This window comes from Vipera ursinii (assembly GCF_947247035.1).
Source record: "Vipera ursinii genome assembly, chromosome: 3".
Taxonomy (NCBI): Eukaryota; Metazoa; Chordata; class Lepidosauria; order Squamata; family Viperidae; genus Vipera; species Vipera ursinii.
In genome coordinates, this window is record NC_139516.1 from 194,817,004 (window position 1) to 194,832,261 (window position 15,258).

The window sequence follows — 15,258 nt, forward strand, 5'->3', positions numbered from 1 at the left end:
GGCTTTGTATGTCATTGTTAGCACCTTGAATTTCACTCGGAAGGCAACCGGAAGCCAGTGCAGCTCACGGAGGAGAGGTGTGATATGGGAGTATCGGGAGGCCCCCAAAAGTGTCCGTGCAGCTGCACTTTGCACCAGTTGAAGCTTCTGAGTGGCTCTCAAGGGCAGCCCCATGTAGAGAGCGTTACAGTAGTCTAGGCGAGAGGTCACAAGTGCATGGGTGACTGTATGTAAGGCATCCAGGTCCAGATAAGGTCGTAGTTGGCGCACCAGTCGAACCCGGGAGAAGGCCCCCTTGGTCACAGCTCCTATGTGATCTTCCAGGGATAGCTGTGAGTCTAGGAGGACACCCAGGTTGCGGGCCCTATCAACAGGGGGTAATAACTCATCCCCGATGTTAAGGGATGGAATGATCTGAGGATCCTGGCTTGCCGGTACGTACAGCCATTCAGTCTTGTCCGGGTTGAGTTGAAGCCTGTTCCTCCCCATCTATTCCCGGACCGCTTTCAGGCAGCGGGACATCACGTCGAGGGCATCACTGATGCTGTTTGGAGTTGAGATGAAAAGCTGGGTGTCATCAGCATACTGATGGTACCCTACTCCAAAACCACGAATGATCTCACCCAGCGGTTTCATGTAGATGTTGAACAGGAGAGGCGAGAGGACCGACCCCTGAGGGACTCCGCAAACGAGAGGCCTCAGAGTCGATCTCTGTCCCCCTGCCAGCACCGACTGCGAGCGACCCTGGAGAAAGGAGGAGAACCACCACAGAACCGTGCCTCCCACTCCCAGTCCCCTGAGGCGCCGCAGCAAGATACCATGGTCGATGGTATCGAAAGCCGTCGAAAGGTCTAATAAGACTAGGACAGAGGAATGGCCCCTGTCCCGGGCTCTCCAGAGATAATTCATCAGAGCGACCAATGCCGTCTCCATGCTGTAGCCCGGCCTGAAGCCCAATTGGCATGGGTCTAGATAAACCGCTTCATCCAGGACCTGAGGAAGTTGATGCGCCACCACGCTCTCAACAACCTTCGCACAGAAGCGAAGGTTGGAGACTGGACGAAAGTTATTCAATGAGGTTGGGTCCAAGGTGGGCTTCTTGAGGAGAGGTCTCACCACCGCCTCCTTCAAGGCGGTGGGGAAGTGACCCTCACTCAGAGAAGCAGAGATGACTGTCAGAAACCAGCCTCGTGTCCCCTCTCGAGCTGCATAAGCCAGCCAGGAAGGGCACGGGTCCAGTAAGCATGTGGAGGAGCTCAACCTCCTCATAATCCTGTCCACTTCCTTCAGAGTCACAGGATCAAATTCCTCCCAGATGACGTCGACAAGACTGTCCATGTCCTGTTCCTCCAACTCTGCCCAGTTGGAGTCCAGGCCGGTTCGAATCCGAGCGATTTTATCCAACAGATATTGACCGAATTCCTTGGCTCGACCCTGTAAAGATTCCTCCCTCACCTCTTGGTTCAGTAGGGAGCGAGTCACTCTGAACAAGGCAGCCGGGCGATTATCTGCGGACGCGATGAGGGTGGAAAAGTAGTTGGATTTCGCCACCCTTATCGCTGCGAGATAAGACCTGGTGAGGATTCTTAGTCGCAATCGGTCGGATTCGGATCGACTGGATCTCCTACGGCTCTCTAGGCCCCGTCTCCGACGCTTCATCTCCCGGAGCTCCGCGGTGAACCATGGGGCTCGCTGGGATCTGCGCCGGGTCAGGGGCCGCAGGGGTACAACTTGGTCCAGAGCCTCCGTGGCTGCCCTTTCCCAGGCTTCCACTAAGGCGTCCGCCGAGCTGTGAGCAGGGAGTGCATGTGGGTTCCCAAGCGCTGCCTGGAACCTATCAGGGTCCATTAGGCGCCTAGGGAGGTACCATCTGGTTGGCACCATGCACCCACGGTGGGGGGTGCAAAGGGGAAGTCTAGCCATAGGAGGTGATGATCGGTCCATGACAGGGGCGTAACGGTCATGGCGCCCACCGATATCATCATGCCACCGTCCAGACAAGAACACCAAGTCGGGGGTGTGGCCTCCCTCATGAGTCGGTCCAGAAATTATTTGCGACAGGTCCATGGCCGCCATGGAAGCCATGAACTCCCGAGCTAGTTCGGACGATCCTCCCAGGGACGGTAGGTTAAAGTCGCCCAAGACCATGAGTTTTGGGAATTCAACCAACAAACCTGAGAGGACATCGAGTAGCTTGGGCAGGGCTGCCGCTGCACGATTAGGTGGTAGGTACGCCAGCAGCAGGCCCAACTGCGCCCCCGGGCCGTATCTCAGAAGGAGAGACTCACACCCGACTATCTGAGGGATGGTGGTCTCTCGCGGGCTAAGGGTCTCCCTGATGATTACTGCCACTCCTCCGCCCCTCCCATGGGCCCGAGGCTGGTGCAGCACCTGGAAACCTGGCGGGCAGAGGTCAACCAGAGGGACACCACCCTCTGGGCCCAGCCAGGTTTCCGTGATGCAAGCCAGGTCCGCGTGCTCACTCTCCACTAGGTCACGAACAAGGTGCCTGCTTATTATTTTATTTTTATTTTTTTTATTTTAATTCCATTCATATCCCGCCCTTCTCCGAAGACTCAGGGCAGCTTACAAGCTTAGCAGTAGCCTTTATTCTATGTATATACCTGCTTATTAGGGCTTTCACACACACCCCAAGCGGCATTATTACAAAGTCAGCTTAATTGCCCCCAACAATCTGGGTCCTCATTTTACCTACCTCGGAAGGATGGAAGGCTAAGTTAACCTTGAGCCTGATGGGACTCGAACCTGCACTAATTGCAGGCAGCTGGTGTTACTTAAGGAGGCATCAGCCCACTGCTCCACCAAGGCTCAAGATTAACATGAAACTTTTTCAAGAAGAGAAAGAAATTCATCCAATGTAATGAAACATTCATTTCCAGAGTTTCTCAATATCCAAAGAAGCCATTAATAAACCATTTCCAGAAATGATTAAGAAAGGAAGTATTAAAACCCATAATCTCTTTGAAGGCTTTGAATTGCAGTTTGGGCAAAACTGATTATCCCTTGGCTCCCAGGACTCTGCTGTCTTACTGTGTTCTTGTAAGAAGTGTTTGTGGCCAATTCTGGTCCTCTCCTTGCTACAGAGGTTACAATTTGTTTACCAGCTCCTTGTTCTGCCATGGTTGTCTCCATTCTCTCTTTGGAAATAGATTATTAAACTCTGTTTTTCTGCAAACATTCTTGAGTTTATAAACAGAGTTAATAGTAATATTACTTAGATTTATATACACCACTTCACAGTGCTTTATAGTCCTCCTTAAGCAGTTTACAGGGTCTGCATATTGCCTCCAACAATATGGGTCCTCATTTTACTGACCTCAGAAGGATGGCAGGCCGAGTCAACCGTGAGCCAATGAGAATCAAACTGCTGGCACTCAGCAGAATTAGCCTGCAATACTATATTCTAACCACTGTGCCACTACAGTCCTAATCTATTCTATAAACAGAAACATTCTATATATAGCATATCACAGAAGTCATGAAAAAACAAAGGAAGTATTTCTAAATGTGGTAAGGGTTCGGGCCCATTCCATTTTTATAGATACTTTATGTAAGGATTATTATAAGCACGAACCTGGGCAGTTTGATACAATACCTGTCTTAATCAATGAGTTCAGTGAGACCTATTGACAGGTGATTCAGCTAAGATTGCAGTGGATTCAATCTTTTATAAAAAGTTTGCCAACATATTCAAATCAAATGTTTGTTCTGATAGTATTAAAAGGCTTCCAACCCAATGATTCTATGACTCAAATTAGAAAAATCTTCCCATGATTATAGACAGCATGTAGCCCTTCTATAAATTCTTATCTATGAAAGAAGGGCTTTTCTAAAGTCTGTTCTGTGGAGAAGGCATTAAGCTTTCCCATTTTATATTTCCAATTGTAGGAAAGGGAAAACTTTAAAGGAAACAAAATCAGACACCACAAAATAATTCAAGATAAATGACACTAGACTGACTCCTTAATTGTGTTATAGGCATCTTTCCTTTCATTTTCTTACATTGATCTCATAGGAGAACCCTAATGGCACAGTGGTTAGAATGCAGTACTGCAGGTTACTTCTGCTGACTGCTGGCTGACTGCAGTTCGACTCTCACTGGCTCAAGGTTGACTCAGCCTTCCATCCTTCCAAGGTCGGTAAAATGAAGACCCAGATTGTTGGAGGCAATGTGCTGACTGTGTAAACTGAGTAGAGAGGGCTGTAAAGCACTGTGAAGTGGTACATAAGTCTAGGTGCCATGTCCATGCAGAGCATTAGTATTTCTAAGGGCATGTACAGTATTCTGCCTGAAGTTCCACCTACCGGTTCTACACTCCATCTGGGTGTTCTTGTTTGCTCTAACACACCTGGTTATTTATGAGTCTATGTTTTGAAATTTCAGGCAATGTTAAAATCAGTTTGCAACCTTACTTATATTCAGGTGATGGTGGAAATTTTTCATGAAATTTATGTAGCTACTTAACTTGAGATTTAGTTTTAGTAAGCTCAGGCTGTTTTCCAAGGTGACTCAAGTAGGATTGAATTATTAGTGCTCACAAAGCTGCAACCTTGGAGTACTTAAACTGTGAAATCTTCAAGGTAGTTTTAAGGTCTGAGTTTATTTTTGTCAAATACAAGTATTCATAACTGGAGAAAATTATTCTTGGCTTCTTTTAATCTCTTATAGGCATTTCTCACATTTTAATGCTAAATCAAAGTATCCCTTTGGAATAAATGAATGTTAATCATCATAAAGAGAAGTGCAGAATGATGAGCTAAGCTCTATCTAATGCCAAGCATAAATCAATGGCAAAGGTTTCATTCATTTCAATAAACTGGGCTTAGACTTTTAAATCTGAATAGATGCAAATAATCCTACATGTATTTGAATACTGAAATACTAAAGCATGATCATGTTCTAATAAAATTATGGAATAAGGACAATTAAAAAGACATTCTGAGGGAAGAAAGAAAGCAATCATTCATTTTATGTTCCATCACAATGAGGTTACTTCATTTGGCATTTTAGTATGTGCTGATGTATTATGTTGACTTGAACATTAAAGTCGTAATGAAATCATGTTTCCTTGTTCAAGCCTATTTATCCCTCTGTGTTACAGTCTCTTCTGCTGAGGCAGTAAATAGAATAATAAGGCAATACCTCACCGACAATTTTAATACATGTTTCATAAAATTCAAAGCATATTGCAGCTTTTCTTAAAAGTAATCCTATATTTACTGATATTAAAATGTAGAATATCATTATTTTTCAGATTAAGATTGAATTTTGTGAAATTTCAAAGCAAATTTGTTTAAATTCAGAATAATATAATTATGAATGATGTAAGAATTTTTTATAAAGACCTATAGTCCTAAATAGGTCATTATTGTAACAATGGAAGTATGAATGCATGTTTATTGAACAAGCCAAGGGGCTTCAATGATGTTACAAGCCTCATCTCCTTCTGCATAATAACAAAGTGCTTGTAGTATGCTAGGAGTGTCTTCATTGTTGTTGTCCATACATCTTCCATAATCTAACCAGTACTCATTCCAATTAACCAATGGGGAAGTGCAAAAATGCCCATCACCAGACTTCTCTCCCCATCTTTGTCATTATTTGAATTTATTTTCACCACAACATTTTAAAGCCAGTTTTTGTAAAGAGTTGTGGCACAGAAAATCCTCTGTTCTGTTTAAAATGAACATCAATATATTGAGACACCATGATAACCAGCTGAGTTGCTGGGAAAGCATTAGCAAGGAGCCAGGATGAGACAAGAATTCTTGCCAATATTAAAAATGCAAAACTGTATTTCCAGTAGAAGTATGCAAAATGTTTCATGTTCAAAATATTTCAGGTTTAGAACACTTGTCTGACTCTGGAACAAGTTGTTCATTTGATTTCAGAAGTAATATGAGCTCAGGTTGCAGGGTTTTTTTTTCAGATTTAAAATATTTCCAGAACAGTTGAAACAACATGTTCCAAATTTGTAATGGTTTGTCCACCTGTATTGCCTGCATTTTCTCTTGCACTGCAGCTGAGACAGAAGATAATCTGCTCAACTGTGAGAGAAATTGCAAAATGTTTGACCTGAGACAGCAAAAATATGCTACCAGTCCAAGATTAGTGTAAATTGTACATGGGGAGAAGGCCTCACGAGATTCAGTGGGACTCACTTCTGGTTCAAAACCTATTCGAGCCATATCTTTGCTTCATAAATATGAAATTGAGAGTAAAGTCGTCCTGATTATTTCTCAGTATTGGAGAAATTCAGTAACTTCACATAGAATCCACTGCATACATCGCTAGTCTCAAAAGATACAGGGGATAGAAACACTAGGTACTGCCCTTCATGAGCTTTATATCACTGAAAATGTGGTGAAATAACAACTTATAACTGTTTTCCAAAAGACAGATAAATATTTTTGAATCTCAAGATGTGGCAAGTCCATGTCATGGCATTATGTTGTGGATTTATTTATCTATGTGTTCCCACCTCCTTTTCTAGATTAGTGAAAAATTACTGATTCTATCAGAAATGGAAAATTGAAATGCAACCTAAAATAAATAATAATAATGCAAGCTCCTTCTGGAATTTTTTTCTTTCTAAATTTATGTGTTAGACTTATTTTCACATTACAGGTAGTCCTTCACTTATGACTACAACTTCAGCCTGAAATCTTTTTCTTTGAGCAAGGCAGTCATTAAGCAAGACTCCATGTGACCACTTCATTCAATGCCTGCCATCCTGGGTCTCTGTTGCAGTTGTTAAGTAACTGAGCAGGCCATTAAGCAGAAGACCAGCAGAAGACCAGCAGAAGACCTTCTCCACATCCCACCAGTGAGAACAAGTGTGATCGTAATTGTGAGAACAATGCTGCCCACTAGGGAAAACTCTCACCACAATGGACGAACAGACCTCAAATCTGGTGAAAACACTAGGGAAGGCTATCCTTCCCAAAGGCTCAGAATGGCTAGTGTTTACTAGCATTCCCCCACCCCAGAAGATGGAAGCACTGGTGTTTGCTAGTGTTTTCCCCTCCAAAGGGGCAGAGACAATGGCATTCATTAAAACACAAGTAAACACTATTGTTCTGAAAAGTTCAGAACACTGGCATTCACTGGCGTTTTCACCAGATTTGACTTCTGTTCCTCCAATACATGGAAGGAATTCCTTTCTGCACAGAGGGGAGGAGAAATCCCTTGGAACAATGGGTATACAGATTTTAAATCCAACATCTCACCAGCTCGTAACTTCCCTGCTGGCTTCCCCATTGACTTTCTGGGAAACCAGGAGAGAAGATTGCAAATGACCATCACATAATTGAAGGTCCTTGTCAAAAGATTGTAAAATACAAACACCCGAAATGTGGTCATGTGACTGAGGGAATGGATGACATGATGGTTTGCAATGTCTGAAAGTGCTTTCTGGGCCATAAAACACTTTCTACAAGATTGTTGTGACTGCAAATGGTCATTAAATGATCGGTTGCAAATTGAGGACTATTTGTAGTTCAGTAGAAGATAATACTTATAACTTATAATTAAGAAACTTTTAATTCTGACCTGGTTTATTCTTCTTCATACTTTTTTTAAAAAATAATAATATTTGATGTGCTATTTGGGTGAAAACCAGAACTGAAATGACAACAATGATTATTGATATGCAGAAGTTAGAAACAGAAACATTGTACCAATGAAGCTTTCACATTTGAAAATTACCAAAACCATGTCCTCTGGAAGACTCACATATTTGCTTTAAAAGTGTCTCTGGTTATCTACAATTTGCTTTGGTATATAGACACAATACTACATTTCACTGCTGGCATCATCAGTGAAATGAAATGACTGTGACTTGCACACTCATGCATACCAGTTGAGAACAGCTTCTCATGAGTTTAGCAAAGGACCTAGCTATTTTAAGAATTTGAACAAAGGGGCTGTATTTAGATTAACACTCTTTTCTAAGTATCTTATTCAAATAGATATTGCCCTAGATGTTGCTGTTGTGATTATTACAATTATCATGCTATATATCCCATCTTTCTGTCCATGGTGTAGTCAAAATGACTAACAACTAAATTTCAAACAATTGAAAAGCAATTCATTAATTAAAAAAATAAAGTTATTACTAACAGAGGGTTGATTGACTCCTTTCCTAATGATAGAATGAAGGGAACAATATTCAAATCCTAAATGCCTTCCAAAGCTTAGGATCAGTGTAGGGAAAGTGCTGTTATAAAAACAATTTCATCATATCCGTGCTGCATTTCCTTTTGCTATATATCCTACCTGATAGTCTTGGGATTTATTCAGATTAGCTAACCTGAACAAAAAATATATATTAACATTAATCTACTGACATGAGCTTGTCGATCAAAAGATTGGCAGTTTGGCGGGTCAAATCCCGAGTGCCGCGTAGCAGAGTTGTCCCAGCTTCTGCCAACCTAGCAGTTCAAAAGCACATAAAAATGCAAGTAGAAAAATAGGGACCACTACGGTGGGAAGGTAACAGCATTCCGTGCGCCTTTGGCATCTAGTCATGCCGGCCACATGACCACGGAGACGTCCTCGGACAAGCGCTAGCTCTTCGGCTTTGAAACGGAGATGAGCACTGGCCCCTAGAGTTGGAAATGACTAGCATGCATGTGCGGGGGAACCTTTACCTTTACCTTTACTGACATGGACTAAAACTTCAAGTTACAATTAGCAATGCCAGGTACTTGCCCAGAGCATCACTTCTGAGTTCCTGTATCTGTTTATTTCTATACAGTATTTAGTGCTGAATCTTATTAAATATCAACACTTGGATCAAAATTGCTAGCTAAGTGGTAGACCATTGCATTAGACTTTAAAAGTATGTAATTCATCAAACTGAATGATACTGACATTGCCAACTGTACACTGAAATGTATAAGCAATATCAAAAACTACAGCAAATCCTCATTAGAACAAAGCAAGAATCATACTCTTGCCAATATTATGTACTTAAAGGTTCCAATGATTTCATTGAGTGATTTATGTATATGGATAATAGGTTCAAAAGTTGCTCAGCTTTGCCTAGATCATAAATAAAAGAGCTGAAGTTTTCTTTAGTGCATAGAGAAAAATCCTAGGGTGAAACTAATTTAAGCTGTAGCTGCTAAGAATTGTCCACCTATTTTTTTCCTGTACACAAATGAGTTTGAAAACTACAGAAATTTCTTTTGTGCTCAGCCTTAAGAAAGGATACTCAAAAGGGGATATGATAGTATTCTTCAAATACTTGAAAAAATGGCACAAAGAAGAAGGTCAAGAGCTCTTCTACCTTGGAAAGACCATGAAATAACAGATTTAAGTTACAGGAAGGGAGATACTAACTTAAAGTTGAAAACCACTGTTTAGGAATGAACATTAGAAAGGTGGGGAAATGGTTAGGAGGCAAACAAAAAGCCAAATGTGTTAACAGGTTATGCTTGTTTGAGTTGGAAAGCACATTTATGTTCATGCCTTGGTGGAGCAGTAGGCTAATGCCTCCTTAAGTAACACCAGCTGCCTGCAATTATTGCAGGTTCGCATCCCACCAGGCTCAAGGTTGACTCAGCCTTCCGAGGTAGGTAAAATGAGGACACAGATTGTTCGGGGCAATAAGCTGACTTTGTAATAATGCCGCTTGGGGGGGGAAAGCACTAATAAGCAGGCATATACATAGAATGAAGGCTATTGCTAAGCACATTGATTTGTGCTTCTTAGTTTGTAAACCGCCCTGAGTCTTCGGAGAAGGGCGGGATATAAATGGGATTAAAATAAATAAGTAAATAAATAAATAAATGTGATTTCCCACTTAGCAACTGCTTCATTTAGTAGCAGAGTTTCTGGTCCCAATTGTGATTGCTAAACAAGAACTTTTTTGTTATTTTTCCATAAAGTTGCTGGAAAAACATCCCATTATTATACAACTTATATGAAAGACTTATTAAAAAAACAATCAAGAGAGATTTTTTCAGTACTGTCAAAAATATTAAATATATAGGCTTTCATGTTACACTGTATATAGATTAAACTATATCCCCAAATAATACATGATGTGTTCATAGAGTCTTATCCTTAGATATGACTTCTCATATCTGTGGGATCCTTGGTGCTCTCTGAACTTGGTTATTATTGATGAAATTGTGTGGATAGCCATTTGTTGGAAGATGTTCTGTAGATGTTGTGTTTCCTTTTTCTGATATTCAAGGCTGCTACAGTGTTTGTGTTCATTTAAATTATGTTCTTACACAGTTTCTCTTGTGGAAGGTTGGATTGTTGCTCTTTAGTGGAGCACTTGTTTGGTGTGGGTAGTTTTGCAATAAATTTGCCATGATTACATCTGCTGATGAGGGTTATCCAGGAAGAGTAGTATGTTGTTTTCTTCTTCCCTAGTACATTTTACTCCTTGTTGATAGTTCTCTGTGTGTTCTCTAGCTGGTCCTTTTTTTTTTAGTGACAAAGCTGTTATCAAATCCATACTTTGGGTTGCATGCAAGGAAGTGCTATAAATTCCAGGCATTGCATTTAAGGTCTCTGCTGTTAATCCTCAGTCCAACCATGAACTACAAATATTTTCTTCTATTGGTACCTTCTCATATCTATTGGGAATTTGAATTTTGAAATTAAGTACAGATTGATCAAAATAATTTTCTAGGTTAATGTGCAGACAGGAATATGAGTAGTTTTGAATTTACATATGTATAAAACATAAAAAGAGGGACACGGTGGCTCAGTGGGTTAGGACGCTGAGCTTGTCGATCAAAAGATCGGCAGTTTGGCGGGTCAAATCCCGAGTGCCGTGTAGCAGAGTGAGTGCCTGTTACTTGTCCCAGCTTCTGCCAACCTAGCCGTTCGAAAGCACGTAAAAATGCGAGTAGAAAAATAGGGACCACTCTGGTGGGAAGGTAACAGCGTTCCGTGCACCTTTGGCGTCTAGTCATGCCGGCCACATGACCACAGAGATGTCCTCAGACAAACGCTGGCTCTTCGGCTTTGAAGCAGAGATGAGCACTGGCCCCTAGAGTTGGAAATGACTAGCACACATGTGCGGGGGAACCTTTACCTTTTTATAACATATAAATTATTGCAAATGGTCATTGAAAAAAAATCAAAAATATATTTCCTAAGAAAATATGATTAAAAATATATTGAAACAGAACATTTGCAAGAAAGTGTAAAATTGCAAATGCATGTATAAACAAGATAGACAAGACTGATGAATGCACAGTAGTAGATGAAACAGCAAGCACAAAAGATTAATTTGTTCATCACAAAGAATGATTTTTAGCTTATTTTTAGGCCAGCGCTAATAAAAACATAAGGAAACAAAATCTATTAGCAAATTTCACTTGGTTCTCAGAATTTGAGACAAAATTAACCCATTAATGAAGTACTCACAAATTATGTGATTATATCTACAGTTGGATGTTTAGCTAATGAGGCACTTCAATGGGACACAAATAAAAATCATAACATAGACATTTATTTATAATCATATGCATATCGGATATACACAGATATATAGATATTGTTTACCACATGTAAAAGTACTCCCAAAGAATGTTCATCTTTGAAAAGGGAGATATTTCCTTCAATGATTGCTCCTTTTTAGCAGAAGATTGATAAGTGCAGTTTTTCCATGCTTCAAAAATATAGTTCCAGAAAAAAAAATTACTTAAAATGTATAATATTAAGAAGCCATGCCCCATATACTAGAAATATATAAAAATGCACCTGATAGAAAACTGTCTTCCACAATGCTTAGGTCTCTAAACATGTATAGTAAGACTATGCATCAGTTCATATAAGTAGGTGAAAACACTAAAATGTTATTTGAATACAGGCAGAAAAAAAGAATTAAATGGTATGTAAGAAGAAAGCAAAAGTTACATTTACATAAACCATTATGTGAAGCTTCTAAAAACCCAATTTTCACTTTATTTTATTGTGTGGGGCGCTTGTCAGTCAGAGATGATTATATAAAATACCTCAAAAAATCAATTCTGGTTTTTACCATAAGAAAAACATTAAAATACTACACTCTCTGTTTTCAGTGGAGCTTATTATTTTTTGAAAGGACTAGTTTTTAAAGACATCTTAGAAATGAGTTTATAATCCATATAAAGCTATTCAGCTCACTAGATTAAAATAGATTCTTTTTTGGTTAAAACAGAAACCAAATGAATATTTTTCTGGTTATACTGCTGCATTTGCACACTGGAACATTATGCAATTATTCCTGAACTGTATCCTTTTTAGTGAATTATATTTTCTATTCTTTTCCCAAGCCAATTTTATAATTAAGGTGCATCAACAACTAAAATAAGTCACTCACTTATTCGGAACTAAACACGATTGGATACACTGGCATTCTTTTATGAATATGTAAAATACCTTGTGACTATTTATATAACTGTTGATTGCACTTTAAAAACTTATTAGATACAATACAAGCTGTCCTACATTAATAATGGTCATTGGAAGTAGAATTTCCATTGCTAAGCAATATGGTCATAAAGTGTGATATCACATGTCAGCATCACTTAGTGATGGAAATTCTGGCACTCCACAGTGGGTTGTTAAGGAAGTCCTTGATGGCTCATGAGCAGTTTGGCAAACAAATAAATGAGTGCTGTTGGGTGAGGGGGTACACAGTTGGCTGGTGAGATGCAGCACAGGGATGGTAAGGATTGCTACAGGGTGTGGAAAAATTTGAAAAACTTACTGGAACCACTTGTGAGTTTTCCTTCTGGCTTCCCCATTGATATTGCATTTGGGAAACACAGGAAAGGTTGCAAATAAAGAACACATGATTATGAGGCAGTATAACTGGTGTAAGCATAAGCTGGTTACCAAGTCCCTAAATCATAATCATGTGATTGTGGGGGGGCTGTATGCAGGGATGTCCAGAACTTTGATAACTGATCTTATGTGCTCCTTGTTCAGCACCACCATACCTTTGAACAGTTGCTGAATGAGTGGTCTTTAAATGAAAACTATTTAAATTCTTAGAATAAAAGGTACTCACCATTTAATTTGGGGCTTGGTGTTCCCAAAGCAGGTCTAGGATCTTTCACCAATATTTTGGAACCAGCTGTTGATAAAAGTAACACACGGATTGCTTACATTCAGGGCACTCATTCATAATAATATTAAACCATTGTGACATGTAACCTTTTAACATTTAACAAACACAGTATTGGATAAGGTACTCAAAAGACAAAAATCAGTGCAATTAAAGCCACAAAGATGTTTGAAATTTCTCTGTGCTGCATATGTAAACAATTCAAATTAACAGAATGTACCATAATAATGATCCTACAAAAATTATAACTTTTATAAAGTTATAACAATTATAAATTATAATTGTTGTGAATCATTATTACATTCATAGAATATGAAATCAAAATTTAATTTTTAAAGTTCTGCATCTACATTGCTCTTTCTAAGTATCACAATTCTTTTTCAGCTATTGCACATTTTACTAGCAAATTCTATCTTTTCCTGTTCCCTTTGGGACCTGTTCTTATATTTTAGGCTATTCAGATTCCATTTGGTAGAGAAACCTGATGCATTAACTGTTTTTAATCATGTATATTTTTATTTGTAAATCACCAGTTGTTCAGGTGAGATGAGCAGTGTAGAAATTTGCTAAATAAATAAAAATAAATTATACTGATCAGTCTAACAAGGTAGATCAGCCAGGAAACACAGCCAGAGAAGCTAAGTTGACCATACAGTAAAGTTATATTAACAGAATCTTGCAAATCTAAAAGTACAAACTTCCCCATTCCACTTTACACAGCTCAAAAAAACCCAAAAACCTGTGGAGGGTTCCTACTGAATCACTTGACCTATCCACACTCCTGCTGGGGGCTAAGTTGCCTTTTCTCTGTACATTCCTTTGTCTGTGGCTCTTGATCTTGTCTGCCAAGGTGATTCCCACATACCATTATAACAATTCTAAAATGTTCTTCAGATGGTTTGCATTTGCTAAAGTGTGTGAAACTAAACTGATTCACATTAAGTCTACTTGTAGTGGAAAGAATCAATCCCATGAATTCTGTGTGGAAGTCCAGGCTGCTTCTATGATTCCAGTTAGGTAGGAACAGATTTACAGATTTGTTAAAATCGTAGACTGCATATATCTAGAAATGATACTTCACACAAATAATGTTTCTGCATAATACCAACATGATTGCTTTTCTAACAGAAGGAAAACTTTCTTGAATTTTGGTTTGTGATGACTAGGGGTAGATGGGGAAGAAAATCTGCTTAAAGCTTTTATTCATTTATTTATTTTGCTGTTAATAGGGCAGCATATTAGGACCAAAGAATCACACAGATCTGATCCTTCAAGATTATTTATTTTATTTTATTTATTTTAATTCCATTTATATCCCGCCCTTCTCCAAAGACTCAGGGCGGCTTTACAAACTTAGCAGTAGCCTTCATTCTATGTATATGCCTGCTTGTTAGGGCTTTCGCCCCCCTCCAAGCGGCATTATTACAAAGTCAGCCTAATTGCCCCCAACAATCTGGGTCCTCATTTTACCTACCTGGGAAGGATGGAAGGCTGAGTCAGCCTTGAGCCTGGTGGGATGCGAACCTGCACTAATTGCAGGCAGCTGGTGTTACTTAAGGAGGCATTAGCCCACTGCTCCACCAAGGCTCTTTTAGTTGGTGAACTTTCTATTGCATCCTATTCTGGAGGAAATATTTAGATTAGATATATTTCCATGCATTGGAGGAGTAGGAGGAAGAGAAGGAGGATGCGGAGAAGGAGGAAGGGGAAGGGGAAGAAGAAGGAGAACCATTGCTAGGAAGTAAGGCTGTAGGTAGGCCTAAGTGTTTAATATAGTTTCACTCAAATATTCATTTAAAGTTGTTCCCAATGCTTCAACAAGCCAATAATAAATATTCATATTCATATTCCTCTGTACTAATGTATGAAGAAAAAAGCACCCATGGAGTTTGTCTTCACAAATTCCTCCAAAGTGTCTTTGTGCATTACTGAATTGAAACTCTGCAAACCAGAATTAAACACACCAAACAAAGCTGGTAGCTGGAAAGGATGATATTATGTTGATGATGATGATGATGATGATGATGATGATGATGATGATGATGTCAAGAAAAGAAAATAATAAAACTCTGATGAGTGGGGTATAAAAGTCTTCCTTATTTCTGTGCCAAGCCCAAAGGAAAACATGATTAAGTTATTTCTTCTGTATGTCATT

The 15,258-nt window shown here is 39.7% G+C and overlaps 1 protein-coding gene across 1 annotated transcript in view; it reads right to left on the reverse strand.

The window, feature by feature from the left end:
• CSMD3 (CUB and Sushi multiple domains 3) overlaps nucleotides 1-15,258 on the reverse strand; it is a gene marked incomplete at its 5' end in the record, with an annotated part of 537,637 nt that overhangs the window by 19,451 nt on the left and 502,928 nt on the right. The window contains one exon of the mRNA XM_083360336.1: nucleotides 13,047-13,112. Within this exon, the coding sequence (XP_083216462.1) occupies nucleotides 13,047-13,112 (66 nt within the window). The remainder of the gene's footprint in view (nucleotides 1-13,046; nucleotides 13,113-15,258) is intronic.